Raw genomic sequence first — 19,946 nt, 5'->3', positions numbered from 1 at the left:
ACACTGCTCACCAGATCTACTCTCGCATTTGAATAGATACGTATCTGTTCACTAACACAGCAGCATGGCGCTAGCTACTTCTGTAAGCACATCGCGCATTAAAGTGGACCTACACGGTGATATATGATATGCATTTGTTTGACTCTTGTTTATAGCTTTCGAGAACCGGGAAACTTAAAAAAGCAATATACATTCACAGGGCTTGGCACCCAGTCCCATCACTCATAAGGGGATCAATATGACTCACTTGTCAATAGGCAGCATCTGTCTATGGGGCAGATCCTCTCATCTGCCCATTCATAACACAATGGATTTGATGTCATCGCAGGGGTCTGACCTGCTCACACATAGGCAATCTGCTCTATCCCACTCCATTATTCACAGTGTACATGCACTCACACACACACACACACACACACACACACACACACACACACACAAAGTCTCTCTCTCTCTCTCTCTCTCTCTCTCTCTCTCTCTCTCTCTCTCTCTCTCTCTCTACCTATCATCCAAGAGCAAGCAGACTGTGTTAGACCATTATAATGTATTTGTAGCTGCTTATTTCATAGATACTCTAATATAACATGTGTGGCTTATTGCAAAGCGCACACACACACACATACACACACACACACACAGACACATGTATACACATATATGCACACGCACGCACACAGACACACACACGCATACGTACACATATATGCACACGCACACACACACACACACACATATGCACACGCACTCACACACACACACACACACACACACACACACACACACACACACACACACACACACACACACACACTGAGCCCATGTGCTTGCCTTGCTATACCAGTGCCCAAGGAGTAGATAGGGACACCTCCCAGCTCACTGTATGATAGCTGCTTTATGTGTGCCTTCCCTACCAGTAAAAAGGCAGAGGAGAGGAGGGCTGGCACTGGGTGGTGCAAGGAGCATTGAGCTCTCTCTCTCTCTCTCTCTCTCTCTCTCTCTCTCTCTCACCTCCTCCCTCCCCCTCTTTCTCTCTCTCTCCTCAGCCCCATTCTTAACAGCTTCACGTCTGCTTGGGGGAGAGAGAGCCTGTCACACTCGAGCAGATCGAATGCAGGCACCAGACGGAGGGATGGGGAGAGGGAGGGGAAAAAAGAATGATAGAGGGAGTGGGAGATGGATATAGATAGAGAGGGGTAGAGAGAATTAGAAAAGGCAGAAAGGGTGGGAGAGATAGAAATAGATAGGAGGAAGGAAAAGAGAGACAGAGGGAACGTCATCAGCACCTGATTATAATAGCAGTCAGGGAGAGTCCCGATCCTGCTCTTGGGAATGGAGGTTCCGTGCCAGGTTTTCTATGTGACATCACTGCAGAGAGCCTGAGTGCTGTAGAGACTATAAAACACACTCCTGCTCAGCACACAGAGAGGAAGGAGAGAGAGAGAGAGAGAGAGAGAGAGAGAGAGAGAGAGAGAGAGAGAGAGAGAGGGGGGGGAGGAGACGGGTATAGGAGAAGAGTGAGAGAGGGCTAAGAGGTGAAAAAAATGAAAGGACAGGGAAAACGCATCACTCCTCAGCACACAGAGAGAGAGAGAGAGAGAGAGAGAGAGAGAGAGAGAGAGAGAGAGAGAGAGAGGGGTGGACAGAAGGAAGAGAGAAAGGAGGAGAGGTGGTAGAGGGAGACACAGAGAGAGAGAGAGAGAGGTGGAGGAAAGAAGGCAACATAGAAGAAGAAAGAAAGAGAGAGAGGGAGAGTGGGTCAGAGAGACAGATTACTGTAAGAGAGAGAGAGAGGGGGGGGGGATGATCTATAACTATATCTGTTTTGTCCGCACCTTACACTTGCCACAAGACAGCATTTTGGCTCATGTCCTTTTAATCCCATCGACTATATTAATTCCAATAAATACATAAACAGCTAATGGAAGAAAAAAAAAACTGGTTGTTAATTTAAAGTTGAAAGTTTGGTGGCAGAGTCCCGTGCCTTCCTCCAATGTTGTCAGGTAGATGTTAACCTGACATCTCTCTCTCTCTCTGTCTCTCTCTCTCTCTTTCTCTCTCTCTCTCTCTCTCTCTCTCTCTCTCTCTCTCTCTCTCTCTCTCTCTCTCTTTCTCTCTCTGTCTCTCTCTCTGTGAGGGACTTGGCATGCAGCACTTCATGCTCTATTGTGTGTGTGTACAGTATGATTACCAATGAAATGGCTGCATGACAACAAACATTTCCCTGTCAACAATAGCGAAAGTAAAATACACACCTGCCAGCTTCTGTTAGGTAGCAGGGCAATTTGCATTTTAAACTTGTTGAAGTGCACAGCATCTGAGAGTATACACACGCACGCACGCACGCACGCACACACACACACACACACATCCACACCCAACACACACACACACACTGTTTGATTTATGTCCACTGCCTCAGGAAAAGCGCATAAATTCACTAATCTGCCATAGCCATTCATCAGCCATTGGGAAGGGTTGTATATTGAGTGTGTGTTTTGTTGTTGCTGCTGGTGGTGGCAGCAAGACAATGGACTGCACAACAGCCCCCTCTGCTGGCCGTGGCAAAATGAAGGCACTTAACCCCAGTATGAGTTAGAACAAGAAGGCCAACCCTAGACTCCTGGAGAGCTACAGTATAGGGTGTGTATCCTATTTTTGCTCCACCCTAGCTTCAACATAAGTGATTCTACAGCACCAATCGGATGCTCCTGAGGACGGGTATTTTCTAAATCCGGTGTGTTGGTGACTGGTTGAAGCAAAAGCCTGCGTATCCTCTCCAGGGGTATGATTGGTCAAGCCATCTCTGGGTTAGGTTAGCATATTTTGCCAGACTTTTGACTGGTTTAATTTAGTGTTTGCTCATCTACCCTGATCTCTAGTCACCGTGGTGATGTGATGGCCCCAAATGTCAAATATTATGGGCTGTTTTTGGTCATCTATCATTACGTACTGTCATTTCGTTATCATCAAAGTACACGTTTGTGATTCAGAGCCATGCCTTGCAGTCGTTTGAGTCACTCAAATCAAACAATGACAAATACTTCACTCGGTAAGTTCATTCCAGGTTTGTTTGTTTCAACGCCAGGTTCGAGTCACTGTTATCCCTGTTTCATACGCGCTGTGTGCACAATACCCTGGGGACAAGGCCAGATCTACTGTCGTCGTCGTCGTCGTCGTCCCCCCTCCAACAGCCTCCTCGCCTCGCACACAAGTCTCTGGCTCCATTTTGGTCACGCGCCAGCCTCCATCATCAGACTGCTAATAGTGTCTTTGGGTACTGCAGAAGGTCTGACCGACTCTGGCCCTAAGTGAATCAGCAGCGGCCAATGTGGAGAATATTAGTATGTCGCTCTGCCCTAACAATGAGCGACCCAGGAGGGCGATCGAAAGAACGAGTCAAACAAGCCCAATGACAAATCAGCACTCGCTGAGTCCCAAATTCTCCCCCCCCCCCTTTTTTTTTCCAGCGTCCACTTGTGCACTCGCCCATACTCGTTTCCACCCACATCTTTTATGCCTACACACGTCTCCACCAAGAGTTTCCACCCACATCTCTTATGCCTATCCCACTCCACCGATATCTGTTATACCTTTCCATTCCTTTGGAGATCTGTGCGGGGGGAACTTCAAGAGATAGGGTAGAGGGCTGGGAAGCAGCACAGACTGCCAAGCCTCTCTGTCTTTGTCCCCTTACGTATCTATCCAATGTGACACCCATGAGATTCTGCTTTGCATGTGAGGCATGCCATTGTGAAATAGAGGTTCATCCGACCATCCAAGCGAGCACTGTGGTGTTCTCTCTCTTTCCCCCCCTCTCTCTCTCTGTCTATCTTCCAGCCTCTGTCTTTGAGCGACACTCCTCAGCAGTTCTTATCTGCCTCCAATTGCCTCTGTGGCTATATCCTCGTGGTGAGACAGAGGGAGAAAGAGAAATAAATCATGCATGGTTGTAGAACAACCCCAGTCTCCCCCTCCACCTATTGCCTCTCCTTGCGACGTGTCCCTCATCCGTCCTCCCTCATCCGTCCCTCCTGCCTGCCCCCCCTCGCCTCACCTCGTCCGGGTAAAGCATCGGGCTTTTGAAAGTGGATTGCCTGTGTCCCGGTAATGCGCCGACGTACGCTAAGCTCATTTTAAGTCGCTTTTAATTAGATCAGTGAACGCTTGTTACATTTTTCCGCCCTTCATCCGTTTAATGAATCTCCTCCCCGACTGATATTGTAGTATTAGAGGAGCTTATCCCTCTTTCAGTAACAAAAACCCTCAGCTAATACGCCCGCCCGCCATTTCCCCCCAACGTTTCTCTCTTTCTTTTTTTTTGTGTGTTTTCCCCCAACTGTCAGATTAACTATGATAAGGACATCCATGGTTTTGTACATCTCCTGAGGAAAAAACGGATGGAATTTCTTTAGGGATTCAAAGCTTATCTGTGAGTGACGGCCGGGATAGAATCATCTTTTGCCTCAGCTGCCTCTTTCCCTCTATCTGTTGTTCCCCCCTCTTCTTCTCTTTCTTCTACTGCGGTCTCTATCCAGTTATGGCTGAAGCTGAACACATGCACTACCAGCATCTTCGCGGTAATTGCGTATGAATTATTAAGAGATGTCTCCTCCAGACGATCTCAACAACTGTGTGTGTGTGTGTGTGCTAGGGGAGAGCCGAGTGCCTTGTTCGGGGTGTGTTTCAGAAACACAAGTGACCCACTCTGGGTGTCATTGTCACCATAATGGCACGGAATTTCAGATGACAAAGCTGAGCACTTACCGCGCCCCTGTTATATGCAAAGGTCTGATTTGCAAATGTTGGCAATTTGATTTTCTTTTCTAAGGACAGAGCACATTTCGCCTTTGCCTTGGAAGTAATTTCATACAGCCATGCCGTCTAAAGCTTCTTTACATGTAAATGTTATCATGTCACTGAATTGCAAAAAGTGTACTTAGAGGAGACATTGGAGACGGCGTAGATCTGATTACCTTTTGTGCTCTATTGCTAACCTCGACTGGGCATCGCTTGAGAGGGTCTTTATCTTTTGTGCATTAGGCCTCCTGGCTGCCTGAGTCAAAACACCTCAGTATATAATGGGGCTTTTTAAGGGGAGCAAAATCTCATGGTTATCACAAATTCTCAAATTGGACTGCGCCGTTTAGGGGTGAAGTTTTTGTACACTGTATTCTCTGCCTTATTGAGAATTTCCACTCTACCTGATTGCTCTTGTGGGTGTATTTTGTGAATGGATTTGACAAGTTGAATGGCTGAAAAGATTTGTAGATGAGGCCATTGTTCGCTTTTCTTTTCTTTATCTCCAACCTGCTGAGGACTGTTGACATTTGAGAGGTTGTGTCTGGCGGGAATGCTCTATCTGGGTCAAGCGTTCAGTGCTTCTCAGTTCCCGGGTGGAGTTAAGAATCTGACAAACGTACAGAACAAAGTGAGTGTCTGGGGCAGGCTGAGTAACCTGTGTTACCAACTGGAAGCTGTCTTGACATATCCCAGACAATGGAGGCGGTGCTTTTCACAAGGGGCGGATGGATGAGGAAAGAGGTTGAAACCCAGACACAAACGGAGGAAAAAAGGTTAAGCCTCCGACAGAAATGCTCTTTACATCAAAATACTTTTTGGAAAAACAAACAGTTTTGTTTCGTTTTTTTTCTTGATGAAGAAGTATCACTGAAATCCAGGGGGGGGAACCTGAGGGAGTTAGTAAATCGGCAATAACGGCAAGTCAAGCGCAAACCCATAGCAGGGCTGACAGACGCCGTTTTAAAAAGAGCTTTTTTCTCATACAAAGCAATCCCTGGCCCGTAGTACTTAAGCTTTGTGAGTCAATAAAAAAATGTAAAAAGATTTTTTTTCTCAGTTTTTGTAGCTTGAGTCTTGTTCACAAAGCTGTCAAATCTACTGGGGGAGAGACTTAGCAAACAAACAGATGCTTCAGAGTGCTTATACAGTAGCCCACGCATACCGTACTGTAAAGCTATATGAGCATTTAAACAGATAAAGCAGAGTTCTCCCACAGCGTTAGTGGATATGGGATTACTGTGAATTTGGGTGCTGAGGGAGCTGTAAGATCTCTGAGTGAGGTTCTTACATTGTAAATCGACAGTTATATGGATAAAGTTAGTGTGAATTGAATTGAATTGGAAAGTTTGTTTATCCTGTCTGCTCTTTGTTTAGGAAAATGAGAAGGGTGTACTGTACATCAAAGCAAAAAAAAAAAAGCCAGATGGTTCCTTTGTTCAAATCGTTTACCAGAGTGCCTGGCAGCATCTAATCTGTCTCCACTCCCTTGTGAGTTGAAGTGAAGGCTACTACAGTATTCCAGCACGCTATAGCCAGAGACAACTTTGCTCTTTCGTTAACTTTCCAGACAGAGAGAACTTTCTAGTTACCTAGCAGCATTACAGCAATGTCTACCTCCACCAGCCCCTGCTTGCATCACAGCTTGCCTACGCTTTTGTTTGTTGAGGTACAGTTGCACAGTGCTTCAACCAGCATCAGTTGAGGTAGCGTACAGGCCAGAAAAAATAACGGGAGCACATGGAAAGATTTTCTTTCTTTTCATCTTTTCTTTAGGGCCAATTTTAAATAGTAGATTCGATACATTTTATTCGGGCCAAAATGGCCTTCATCACCTTGGCTAAGTGTAAATGAACTGAGAGCAAATCACCAGCTGACCCAGCCTAAGTAGCCGGACATTAGTGTTCTTTCAGGGCCACGGCCGCAGACACGTGTTGTGACTCAATCATTTAATAATTTAATGAGCGGACCTTGATCGCTTTCGATCAGTGCCCCTACAATAAAAGCCGTCTCAAACAGATGAAATGGCTGAAATTAAGTGGGCTGAGCAAAGGCACAAATTAGCTCCTTCTGTGTCACGTTGTGAATTCTACACAGTACAAAGTCGCAGAAACATGCATCCCGGTGAGACCTTAATACATTTTGGGAAACGTTTGGAGGCTGGTGGAGGTAGAAATTGGAAGAGGACTTATTGTAATGCTTGGAATGATGAGGAATGATAACAGACATGTGTGAGCGAGAGAGAGAGAGAGTGGGACAGAAAGAGAAAAAGAGAGGGATGGAGGAGGAGGCAATTGAGAATAGGTACCGGTAAGTGTAAGGTAGGTGTCATCAGTAATCCTCAGATGGCCTTGCCTACTGTGCATTCTTTTGAGTTATTTTGTCTGCTGTTTCTCCTACTCAGCTGCCAAGCCCCTAGCAGCAGCCATCCCGGATCAGGCAGCCACCCTTAATGCCCGCCTGGCTTCACAGGTGCCTCTGCTTTTCATATAGATGGATATGTAACTGCGTTGCATGCCTGTGCAAAGAGGTGCCATTTGAATTATTCATACAAGGCATTCATACAAGGCAGTTGTGAGTGAAACAATAGGGGCCCTTCCCTCATGAGTTGGCCTGCCTCGTGTCACAGTGTGAGCCACGGCGATGTAAACCCCAGACAGTGTCTTTGTCTCTCCCAGTGCAAATCGCCCCTTACCCAAACCACCGCTGAAGGGAGGCAACCATTAAAGAGAGGCTCATTCCAGTGAAAGACACTGCTGTTAAACTGTTTACAGATTGGTTCACAGACTGGTTTTCCATCAGACCCGAGAGCTTTGTTATTCCCCGCCCCTGACTCTCTCACCCGGCTCCTTCTGCTCTTTGACTCGGCTCCAAAAAATGGTAAAACTACAAGAACGCAATTTCACTCTAAACACCTGCGCAATCTCTCCGTTACCGTACGGGGAGGCAGTGACATTTTGATAAATAAAGTGGGGATAGTACTCCACGATTCTTGACTTCCAGCTGAGGCCCTATCGAGAGCACTGAGTGAGTATCGCCCAGGGAAATGGTATTTAGCATGTCGACACCCACAATACTGACTCTTGATAAATTATTGACAGCGCCATTCATTTATTCTGTCACCCACGGCTGCCCCACTCGGCGAGTGGCGGTCTGGCCTCCCCCCCTGCATCCACAGGTCACACGGTGGAGCTGGCAGGACATGTAAATAAATATATCAGTGGCAGCCGCGGTGGAGGTGATTGGCCGTCATGGGTGAGAGTCGTCCCCATTTTCCCCTTGGCTGCAGTTAGGGGGGGGGGGAGAGAGAGAGAGAGAGAGAGAGAGAGAGAAACAGGAAGACAGAGAGAGAGTGAGAGAGAGAGAGAGAGAGAGAGAGAGAGAGAGAGAGAGAGAGAGAGAGAGAGAGAGAGAGAGAGAGAGAGAGAGAGCTGTTTGGAAACATCCCAATGTCTCTTAAGTGCAAACTGTGGATAAAATAACAGGCTGAGTGATGAGTGGCTGTGGAGACACCCAGTCTTGCGCCTTCAATTGTTAAAACACTCTCAATCTTCTCTGGCTCTCCCGACCACAATCAGAGAGAGAGAGAGAAAGAGAGAAATGGAGAACAGAGAGCCGTCTCCATATGTCAGACGTGACAGATTTGTATTCTGCGGCGGGATCCTGACCCTTACTGGACCCTCACACACACACTCCCCCACATGAACAAGCCAGGCCTATTCCCATCATGCTTCACTCTCTCCCCTATGACCCACTCCCCCATTCCTGGTTGCAAGTTTGACTTAGGCTAAACTGGGGATCTGTGTCTGTTGCCCTGGCAACGCCGACCTTCAGTGCACTCTCTTATTCATAAGTAAAGTCGTGTCAGAATTCCTTATTACGTGGCTGGGGGGCTGGTGATGCTCCTCTGCGTAGGTGGGAGCAACGTTAGGTTCTGTGGTGTTATACAGGGGAAGCTAGTGGGGGGGGGGGGGGGCAGGAATCGGGAGGACGGGCTCATTGTGATGCATGGAATGGAATGAGGATGATACCATTCCTCATTCCAGTCCATGCAATTTCCATTACAATGTGTCCGCCCCCTGATTTCTGCCTCCGCCAGCCGGCCCTGGTGTGGTATGCTTGGGTTGCCTCTCCTGTGTGGTTTACGTGGAGGGCTAGACTTGTGGAACCGCTCTGCTTATGGTTTCATCGTGCATATGGAATGAGTGTGTGTGTGTGTGTGTGTGTGTGTGTGTGTGTGTGTGTGTGTGTGTGTGTGGGTGTGGGTGTGGGTGTGGGTGTGCATGCACATGTTTGTGAGCGTGTGTGTGTGTGTGCGTGTGTGTGTGTGTGTGTGTGTGTGTGTGTGTGTGTGTGTGCATATGTGCCTGTGTGTAGAGAAAGGTCAACATTTAGTCAAATCAGACTCCCAGGGATAAAAGCCCACCATCAGCGATCCCCTAAAGATTAATGTTAATCAAATTTCCATTTGACTTACACACGGAAAGAGATTTTTAATCTACTCAGACGATTTCATTTTCGGTAGAATTACGCTTCAGGAAATGCAATGTTTTCTAAGCAGCGCAAGCTCCGGTGTTTTTAAGTGAACGCATTCGCCTAATCAAACACTGTCCCTCCTTGATGACTCCTACCCTGTCAGCAGAGTGATGACGGCTCAGATCTGTCTTTCTACCGGCATCCGGATGTGGCACAGGTACAACTTTTCTGGTTTTGTTACAAAAGTGGGCTGGCTCAAGCTGCCATTCCTGAGCTGTATCTTTGCCAGGAAAAGACCAGACCTTAGCCAGCACGTGGATGTGGCCCCGGTATAACTTTGTTCCCCAGTACTGATCAACCTCACTCAGACCTGAGACGGCCAGCAACATATCAGGGCCACATTCCTCATACCAGAGCTGGCCCATAGACACATTTCGCCCAGGGCTGGCCCCCCACATACGGTCCAGGTCTGGCCCGTATAATACTTAACATTTTCTGCACTGAGCCATACTGTATGTGCCACCACAAGACCAGATCTGGCCCACAATTGTTCGCTGACTAGGTAGCTGTTTATCACATCAATCGTGCGATATACTGTTGATAAGAGCACACAGTGGAACCCACACATTATGCGCTATAGGTAGACCCATGTCCATGAAATTGGTTTTAGATGAACTAGTTAAGTGTTCAGGGGTTACACTTCATATTACATGTCCCTCTACCGCTGAAGTAACACTCTAGTAACAACCCTGTGCATTAATAACACACACTTGCATTGTAACGGAGTTGAGTGGTCATCGCCATATAGCGTAATTATCTTATTACTATGGAACAACACACAACTACAATGTTGCTACTACTGTAAAATGATAACATCAACTACTGTACTGTATAGGGAGGACCTAATGAAAAGGGCAACATTCAGGTACTAAAATGTCTTCCTTAACCGTCTAGAAATAACCGTTTGATGGAAAGTACGTTTCACGTATGTGTTTTATCACTGAAAATACCGTATATCATTATATTCTCAATATGCCTCCTCTACTGCAGTAGGCTGATGCCCAGAAAGCTTTGGCAGCTGAAGGGAGAGATAGGGCTTGTCTATGGGCTACCTTTTTTCCAGGCGATATTAGGCCAAGCTGGTATTCAGTTATGGACGTGGTACGCTGAGGCTTTCATTCATCTGGTTTTCATCCTCCACGCTGCGTCGGCTATATCATCAGATTACATTCACGCCCGGGTTAACAAATTATTGTTATTGTGTAAATGAGAAAAGATTTTTTCCCCTTTCCCGCGGCGAGGAATGGGAGGGATATTACATGGAATCTCACGACAATGGGTCGCTCAGCGTATGAATGTTGATCGGAAGATTACTGTCAAGGTCCATTGTAAATATACAGCTCAGAGTCGTATCTCCGGAGCGTACGTTTTCTTTGTGCTTTCTTCAGACATAGTGTAAGACAAGATAGAGTGGGCTGGGTATCAATGATATGTTCAGTAGATATGGCATAATGGTATAATAAAAAGTGTGTACATACAAATTCACCCCACCACATATAAAATATATGTACTATGTCAGAACATTTGGTGAAGAAAGACGGAACATGATATGGCAAAACAAGCTCTAACCATACCAATGCTTTTCATGTGATATAGTCCTACATCCCTACTCCTCCTCCTCTCAATTACTATCTTACCCTGTAGAGAAAGAAAGAAAGAGGGAGGGATGGAGAACTAGACAGAGAGAGAATGAGAGACGGGGAGGGAAAGAGAGGAAGAATGAGAGAGGGGGAAGGATGGAGAGCTAGAGAGAGATGGGTTGAGAGTGGTAAAAAGAGAGAGAATGGGGGAGAGAGAGCAAGTTAGTGAAAGAGAGAGAGAGAGAACTACGCAGAATGAAAGGGGAGTGAGAGAAGGAGAGAGAGGGAGTGTGTTTGGTCACGGTCAACAATGACTCGTGTGCTGTGTGCCGCTGTGATGATTGATCTGGCCGCTGAGGGATCCGACAGTTAGACGACAAGGAAGAAATAAACCCAGCCGTGAAAATTCCCATCATCTTCTTGGATACAGTGGAAAAAATGAAAGAGCCCAGCAATGTGATCCTCTTTTAAGGGGCATCAAGGAAGACTTGTAACCGTGCCATATTAGCATTTGGTGTGGAACAAGACGCTCGTTAAGAATACATTGTATAACATGCAAGTATTGCTTAATAATTACAGATCCAATTAAATATGATTCCCGATTAAACTATACAACATATTATAGGGGTTGTTTTGCAAAAACACAAGGGTATCAATTTCAAAGCGTGTCTAGAGTTTCATCCTTCTGCCATCGGAGTCGCAGTTGCTCATTTCTCCAGTTTCTGTGCGAACGCAAGGGTCCAAGTTTGTGTGGAGGACTGCACATTTTCACGGCAAGTTGTTTATAAATGAGGCTCCAGGTGTTTATAAATGAGGCCCCAGTGTGGCTTTATAAATGAGGCCCCAGTGTGGCTTGTCTACATGATTCTAGTACTTCTCTGTTCTCTGATGATTGTATTGCTGGATGGATGCTGGAGGAGCAGAGTTATACTGTAGAGGACAGAAATAGGATGTAGATGTTCAGCTCCCAATTCCTCTACTTGTCTGGTGTAGATTGATTTAGCTGTGTCTTAATGACCTTTTCTCCTCTGACCACCATTCCATTAAAAACATATTTTTCCCAGGCGTGGAATAATAGACTGTGAAAAACTCCACCAAGCTGTGTATGTGTCTGCCTGCAGCTATGGTGGTGGTGGTGGTGGTGGTGGTGGTGGTGGTGGTGGTGGTAGTGGTGAGATTGAGATGAGAGGGAAGATCTGTCTTCCCCTCCCTCTCTTCCATTTTCTCACCCAATGTTCCAGTGATGTCCTCCAGTATTGATCTGTGGAGGTGTTTGCCATTCCATACAGCTTGACTTGAGTCATTTGTACACAGGTTCAAAACATTTCTAATTTTCTAGGATAAAACTTTCCCCTCCAACCCCTTTATCATTCACTGAGCACAAAGAATAATCTAAACAGCCGGAGAATCTGTTGGAAAATCGGTAGGTGTGTACCTTGAAAAAACATGGATTCAAACCACCGTTCTTGCTGAGTGGATTAAGTGAAGCAACATTATTTTGATACGTTGTTTTGATACAGTTCATTTAATCCTAAAATGCCTCCATTATTTTTGCAGCATTTTAAGTCTTAGAAATACAGCGTCATTACCAACAACGATGATGATGATGATAGTGATTTACTGGAATTGAGACCACATTATCATGCATTTACCCCACCAATACGATTTATGTCTTCGACCACAATTCAATCAATTACCGTACAGTTATCGGCTTTCCACAATTATTTGATGACATGATTCTTTTGCAGCAAGAAAGCATGTTCAAATGCATTGATTTACTTTCACACCAGGTTTTGTTGAGGACGAGAATACACACATTCATTATTGTATGTGCGTGTGTGTTATCCTGTAAACCTGCTCTCTGCAGCTGATTGATGTTATGTATGGCCTACAGTATGTGTAATCCAATAGCAGCATTGTAGAGCACAGCTCACAGCTCCTCTCGTGAGAGAGACTAGCGTGTTGACTTGAACGAAATTACAAATAAAACTGTCATGTATCCATTTTTGTTTGCACTTTTCCTGCCATTACACTAGAGGGATTTAGGTATTTAAGTCGTCAGATCTAGAGAAGTAATCATGCTCCCTACAAGGCCCTCCAGATTAATGTGTGACTTTTTTTGTCTTGCTTTTAATTGTTTTGTCTGAAATACTAAACCCCAGGAAGTATGTAAACCCTTATGCAAGCACCACAGGAAACTATCACAGTGGAGCTTTGGTGACCCTGTGCCACACACTCCCTTGTGTTGTTTCTGTTTGTAAAAAATGAATCAAATCACAAAAGAAGAATCCAAGCAGCAGCACGAGAGGCCCTGTCTTTTTCCATATTCCATACTCCATATTTCAGATTATCTTTCTTTTTTATATACTGTAGAATATATATCTAGAATATATATATATAGAATATATATATCACAGTCTCTTCTCAGTATCACAGTAACTTCTCAATGAGGTTGTAAAATAGCTCTTGAAAGACATGTTTGGGTAACATAGGCTAACTGACGCAAACCAGAAACAGAAACGCAAAACAGAACAGGTTCTTTTGAAGACTTTTTGTAACACATCTTTGTTTTGTATTTCAAAGAGAAGCTGTGGGTCTGATCTGCTTGTCCATAGACAGCTGGAGGCCTGTGTTTCAGCTAATGCAAGAGACTCAAAGCCCATGAAGACTCCTTAATCTAGCTTCTCAAGATTGTGTGAAGCCTTTGGACAAGAAGTGATTTTTAAGCTTGTTCAGTGTCATAGAATGTCAAACTGTATCACATTCTTCTAATGTATACTCTGGCATATTTGATGGATTAGGACCAGAAGTCAAGTATTTATCACCAGAGCGCTATCATTCTCTACGGCAGTTCTACTACTGTGTGTAGTAATGCCCGATTTAAGCTAAATGAAAGAGCATGTACCTGCATGTTCTTGCACTATACGGAATAATAGCATTAACAGCAGTCTTTCGTCACACATGGCACTCAGTAAGATGTAAGATATTCAGTAATTTCAAAAGGGTGGAGGTAAAGAGAACCAATTGGGTGGATTGGATTTGGAATGGAGAGTTTCCCGCTAGCCCCATCAAATGAGCCCTGAAGTGATGGCCAGGCATTTTGCCAGCACTAAGGGACAGGGGGGTACAAGAGGGCAAACAGAGACTGGTCCTCTTTAGCCTTGACAGACCTACACGTTCCCCTTCTCTCTCTCTCTCTCTCTCTCTCTCTCTCTCTCTCTCTCTCTCTCTCTCTCTCTCTCTCTCTCTCTCTCTCTCAACCTCTCTCTCTCTCTCTCAACCTCTCTCTCTCTCTCTCTCTCTCTCTCTCTCTCTCTCTCTCTCTCTGTCTCAGCCTCTGTTGCCTGTGCTGCCTAGCCCTTCGTCTCTCTCTAGGGGCCAAATGAAGCCCACCATGATGAAGCCATTAAGTCCCCTCTCTCTCTCTCTCTCTGTTAATTAGCTACATTTTGGGTTAGCGGCCGGTAATGAGGCGCTGCCTGCTCACATTTCACAGCCTAGGAAAAACAGGGGCGGGGGGGGGGGGGGTAATGGAGGCAAAACGGTGCACTCCTTCTCCTCTCAACCATTACAACCCAGATGTGGTAGGGTGGTCAGCTGAAATGGCCCACTGCGATTGCACTAAGGCTTACATGTCTCCTTTTTTTCCCTGTGTCTAAAGAAAACCAATTGCATTTTGAAAAAAATCTCATTTTCAGAGCCTGAGTTAACCATGACCCTTGTTTGTTTTCTGAGCGTTGGCTATGAAAGCTATCTCGCTAGCGCTTCTTGCTACCTCGGAGGTCCTGATGTTGAGGGAGGGATGCGTACGACAGATAAAAACCTGTTTACCACAGGCCATGTGGCTGTTGTCAGATCTGCCTAAAAACATCCACGTGCATTTTAGCACGACCAGACGTGGTCATTCGCCATAAGTGCCTTGGGGAGGGGGTGGTAGAACGGAGGTTGGTAAGGTATTTCTCCAGACGTAATTTGTGTCTAATGGAGCCTTTAACTGCAACAGAGAGGCATTTGGTTTTGAGACACTTAAGGTACTTCAAGCATAGCACACAGGCAGATATTAAAAGGTCCAATTTGAATCAAACATGGGGGTGGGGTGGTAGTGGGGGGGGGGGGGGGGGGGGTTGGGATTCAAAGAGGTCAAAGAGGTCATTCACACACTACCGGACATTTTGTACTTTTTGTCCAAAGCACAAGCACAACCTTTATTGGAGCAGTGAAGTCGCCATTGTGGGAGCTGGACAATAATGCTTTCTCACCACTAAACTGGACACAGCTACCACAGCTACCACGGTACCGTAGCTGCTGTGCAGTGCATGATCTGAGGCATGTGTTCATAATACACCTTATCTATTGTCCCTATGTCCCTTGTCTTCATGAAAAATGATGGTGTCCATTTTCCGCAAATGAGCCCAGTCCTGTTTGTGTCTTTGAGAGGCTATTGGAATTGAATCAGTGAGTCCAGGCTCAGAGAATAGAACACTTCTTGATATAATAATCAGCCTAGTACAGTACAGTACCTGCTTCCCAGCAACAAATCTTGTGAAAAGGTTCATGTATTTTAAGGCTATGAAACAGAGTGCTTTTTTTTACCGCAGTAAGAAGTGGGATAACTACCGTGACTTGAAAAGGCACCATTCACATCATCATCGAGGCTTTACACTTTTGTAAGTGTGTGATGAGGTCCGTACTATAATTCACAGCTTTTGTGCAGTAGAACTGTTCAATGTTCTAGTCTTTGTACTCTGTTATTTGTGTCCTACAGTACATTTCCACTAACACCCCAATTGTCTACTTCTGATGGCTCTGGAAATGGCTCGGAAAATCGCTTTCTCATGCAGCACATTTTTTTAAAAATCTTTTAAAAGTAGTAGAGAGTGGAGAGTGTGCAAAAGCCCCACCCATTTCCCTCCCCCCCCTTTCTAGTGAAGCAGTCTTGACTAATGGCCGTTCTCCCAAAGTGTGATGTGTGTGTGGGTCAATGGACCCGTCCGCACTGCATGCACCGTATTGACGTACAGTACAGACAAAGCATTTAAAGAATATCCACCAGCCGACAGTGTCACTTTGACCTTTTTGCTCTGAAGAGTTTCGACAGATGAATTGGATTTTTTTTTTCTACTCTGACCTTATTATCAAAAGATAAGATGTCTCCATAAATAGATCTGACTCTGACCGGCGACAGGCGAAAAAAATCTCACCTTTTGGTATTTTCCAGATTTCTGAAAATAATAGGTTTTTAACCTCCAGAGGTCTTTATATTTTTGATGAATTATGTTCATACAGGGTCACCTACAGTATCAATACCCACCGAGACAGCTATTGCGCCCACAGTTCCTTTTGTGAGTTAACAGGGTTTGTCTGGTCCTAACACCCATTCCCAGGTGAGAATGTGTGTTAGTGTGTGAGACGGGTGTCCAGCATTCAACCTCACATTCATCAGAGGTGAGAAACACACAACGCCTGCTTTCGATTCCACGTGTTGAGTCAAGTAATGCTTGAAAATCAAACATTACGCTATACATTCATGCAGTTATTGCATGTTTCACTGTGTCATCCAATCATATCGCTCTGACATTCACTGTACTTTTGTCTTCAGATCCATCCATCTATCGTGTCACGAACATTGACAGTTCCTGTTTACATCCACGCGCACTCAGCACATTTCCATCGCCACACTTTACTGTATTAAAACACAAACTGCCAAATGATCTGTTATTGAAAATAATGCGTTTCACTTTCTTGTCTGTGATCTTCTTTATCACTCTTCTTTCTTCCTCGTCTTTTTTTTTCTTTCCCTATCTTCTCTCATTCCATCGGTCATTGCTCCTCTTGTTTTTGCTCGACCCCCCCTCCCTCCCTTCCCCTCTTCCTCCTCCCACCTCCCTCCCCCTCCCCCCTCCCTCCTCCCTCCCTTTCCCTTAAATGACTAACGGTGATAGAGGCCACCCCAACGACAGTCTCCCAGGTCCCCAGCCCCCATGTGCCCCCTACTTCTTTGACTTACTCCTCTCCTCCCCCACCAGTTGTCCCCAGCTCAGGCGCCCTCCCCTCCGCTCCCCGTGACGTGGTCCCTGTCCTAGTGTCCAGCCGTTTTGTCCGCCTCAGCTGGCGCCCCCCAGTGGAGATGCGCGGTACCGTCCAGACCTACGGTGTCTACTACTCCCAGGAGGGGGTCAACAGGTAGGTTGTCTAATCTATACACACGCAGATACACACAAGCACACATGCATATATGCACACACACACACTCACACACACACTTTGCTCTGAGTCATTTAGCTTGCCCTGAACACCCATTTTTACTACTCCATTAGTTAGGTTACAGCGAGCAAGTCTAATTTAAATCCTTCAATGTCATGTTTTATCAATGTTCCCAAGTGGTTTGAAGACTGCCTTTTAAAATTTCTCTTTTTCAAGAGAGTAAGAACACTATTTGAGAGAACACTAATTTTGAGGCAGTGCCCATTCGGGAAATGATTTTAGAACCCCACTGGTCTTGAGTGCGGACTTCAGAGGGAGCTAGCTTTCAGACATGCTTTTAAGAAACATGTCGCTTATTTACCTTCTAACACGGTGATAACCCATGACTCAGGGCAAGCCCATCAGGCACAAAAAGGTAATTACCACAACTCAGCCGTGCTGATATTCAGCGCAGAAGATCTGAACAGAAAAAAAAAGGCCATGAGTCAGTCACATCAAAGAGCAGTACTTTTCAACAACAGAACATCTCTCTTCTAGAAAAGAGGTACTCTCGGGGGAAAATGTACTCCTCTGCAATTCTGCAAATGAACAAAGCAACACTATGAGCTGCTAATTGGCATGATTCTCTCCTCACCTCACCACTGACAGCTGATATGTGTGTGGTGAGCCTTCCGGCACATAATGGCTGCCGTGGCGTCACCCAAGTAAATGCTATTCTTTGCTGGTTATGAGGTGAGTTCTCCACGTTGCAGTTGTTAGTGCTTTGAGTGTCTAGAAAAGTGCTATGTAAACGCAGTCAATGAATACACTACAGGGCTTTCTTTCTCTCATCATCTCTTGTCCTGGTTTACACATACCATGATTAACTGGAATATCTCGGTGTCCTAATTTCCACGTCTCAGACTTGTTATCAATAAAGATACAACTGTAGGGCACTGTCTTAGCATGCCATTCTTCTAGTACCAACATGGGGGTACTTATTGGCAGTGAGCTGTTAGCAGTTTAATGGGGGGTGGATGGTGCCAAACAGCTAAAGGCACCTTTAGATTTTTTTTTTCGAGCCTCAGCTAAAACAGGATGGGGATGGAAGATAGAGATACTAATAGATATAGATACTAATATTTAAGACAGCCGGATATTAAATCAGAGGTAGGTTTATTAAAGGGGGAATTAAAAAAGGGAAGTTGATGTTCCCCCTTAATTCAACTTGACTACATCAATCAAAGTGACTGACACACAATGACTGACACGTAACATTTAATTGTGTCAGGGGAGTGTTCATCAGTTGCATTAACTACTGTAGGTGTCTCTCTCTAGCTCCACAGGAGGGCATTGCCACTGTTCTTTTGTAGTGGTGATGAAGAGGAGTCTTAATCCTATGGGATTAGGATTGTAGCCGTGGTATTACAGGGATTGGATGGGTGTTTGTAAGCAGATGTTTGTTCATTTTTTCTGACTCTGATATGACTGATTCTTGCTATGTGGCTCAAAGGTTCATCACAAGTTCATTATTGTCAAAATGTAGAAAGAAGACAAGCTTTCTCTGAAATACTTGATATTTACATGAACAGGCTTGCTCCAGCAATGTCTCAATTTATCTATATAATAATTATAATAATAATAATTTTGCCATTTAGCAGACGCTTTTAATCCAAAGCGATTTACAATTACGAATTACAGGGACATTCCCCCTGGAGTAACTGAGGGCTAAGTACCTTACTCAAGGGCACACTAGTAGTGGTGTGGTTTCAGGCGGGATTCGAACTCACAACCTTCCGATCACAAGTCCAACTCACTATCCACTAGACCACCACTACCCCTACTATATATTCTGAGGACATCAAAAACCGAACAGTAACAGCATTACAATGGATGCCATTTAGCCATGTCATGCGATGTCATGATATGACGTCATGTTAATGTGTGATGTCGGCCTTTGCAGGGAGCGTTCCGTTAACGTGTCAGAAGCAGAGACGCTGCAACTGACGGTCAGCAACCTGAAGCCGGAGGAGAGCTACTCCTTCAGAGTGGTGGCGTACAACGAGAACGGATCAGGAGAGACCTCTCAGCCACTCAAAATCACCACACAGCCAGAATGTAAGTAAACATGTTCTACCTACCTTGGCTTGATCCTTGTAAGGAGAACCCCTCGAGGAACCCTTTTGGGTGCCATTTGGACCGTGTAGAACCATCAGTGGTTTTCAACTGGTCTGGCTTTGGGACTCACATTTTCCCATGGTCATTACATTTGTATAGAATTCAAACCAGGCTATGTTATTTCTCCAAAATGGGCTGGTGAACACTTACACAATGTCATCATGATTTTTTTTTTAAAAGGATACGCGTTTCAGTCCCTTTTTATCGTCAATCTACGTAAATCCATAATGTGACAGCAGCTGGTGTTCTGGGGAATAAGTAGCCACGGTCATTTTTCAGATTTTTTATATAGGACCAAATGTCCACTTTACCATATTTAGCTCCTGCTCGAATGACAAGTGACACAGGCTAAGTTCATGTTGCCATGGCAACGGTTCGCCTAATGCACGTCTCTCACCCGCGTCTGTCAAAATAAAAGTCTGACATCAGAAAGCTAGACACTAGCACTATTTTGGGCTTCTCTAGTGATAAAATAGATTTTTTTTTTTTTTTTACCACACACTCCACGACCCGTTCAGAATGAGTCCGCGACCCACTTTTTTTACAATCCCATACACTGCTAGAGTGTAACAATGGAGGCTGGTGGAGGTAGAAATCGGAGGACGGGCTCATTGGAATTGCATGGAATGCAATGAGGAATGGTATCAACACACTGGAGTGTGAGTACAACAC

At 45.2% G+C, this 19,946-nt stretch overlaps 1 protein-coding gene across 1 annotated transcript in view; it reads left to right on the top strand.

Annotated features, from left to right (window-relative positions):
• dcc (DCC netrin 1 receptor) overlaps positions 1–19,946 on the top strand; it is a gene marked incomplete at both ends in the record, with an annotated part of 204,317 nt that overhangs the window by 116,239 nt on the left and 68,132 nt on the right. The window contains 2 exons of the mRNA XM_080528242.1: positions 16,940–17,096; positions 19,060–19,214. Of these exons, the coding sequence (XP_080384368.1) occupies positions 16,940–17,096; positions 19,060–19,214 (312 nt within the window). The remainder of the gene's footprint in view (positions 1–16,939; positions 17,097–19,059; positions 19,215–19,946) is intronic.

Source organism: Nansenia antarctica, assembly GCF_963989245.1.
Source record: "Nansenia antarctica genome assembly, chromosome: 4".
Taxonomy (NCBI): Eukaryota; Metazoa; Chordata; class Actinopteri; order Argentiniformes; family Microstomatidae; genus Nansenia; species Nansenia antarctica.
The sequence above is the reverse complement of the archived record's forward strand: the minus strand, read 5'-3'. Positions and strand labels throughout refer to the sequence as shown.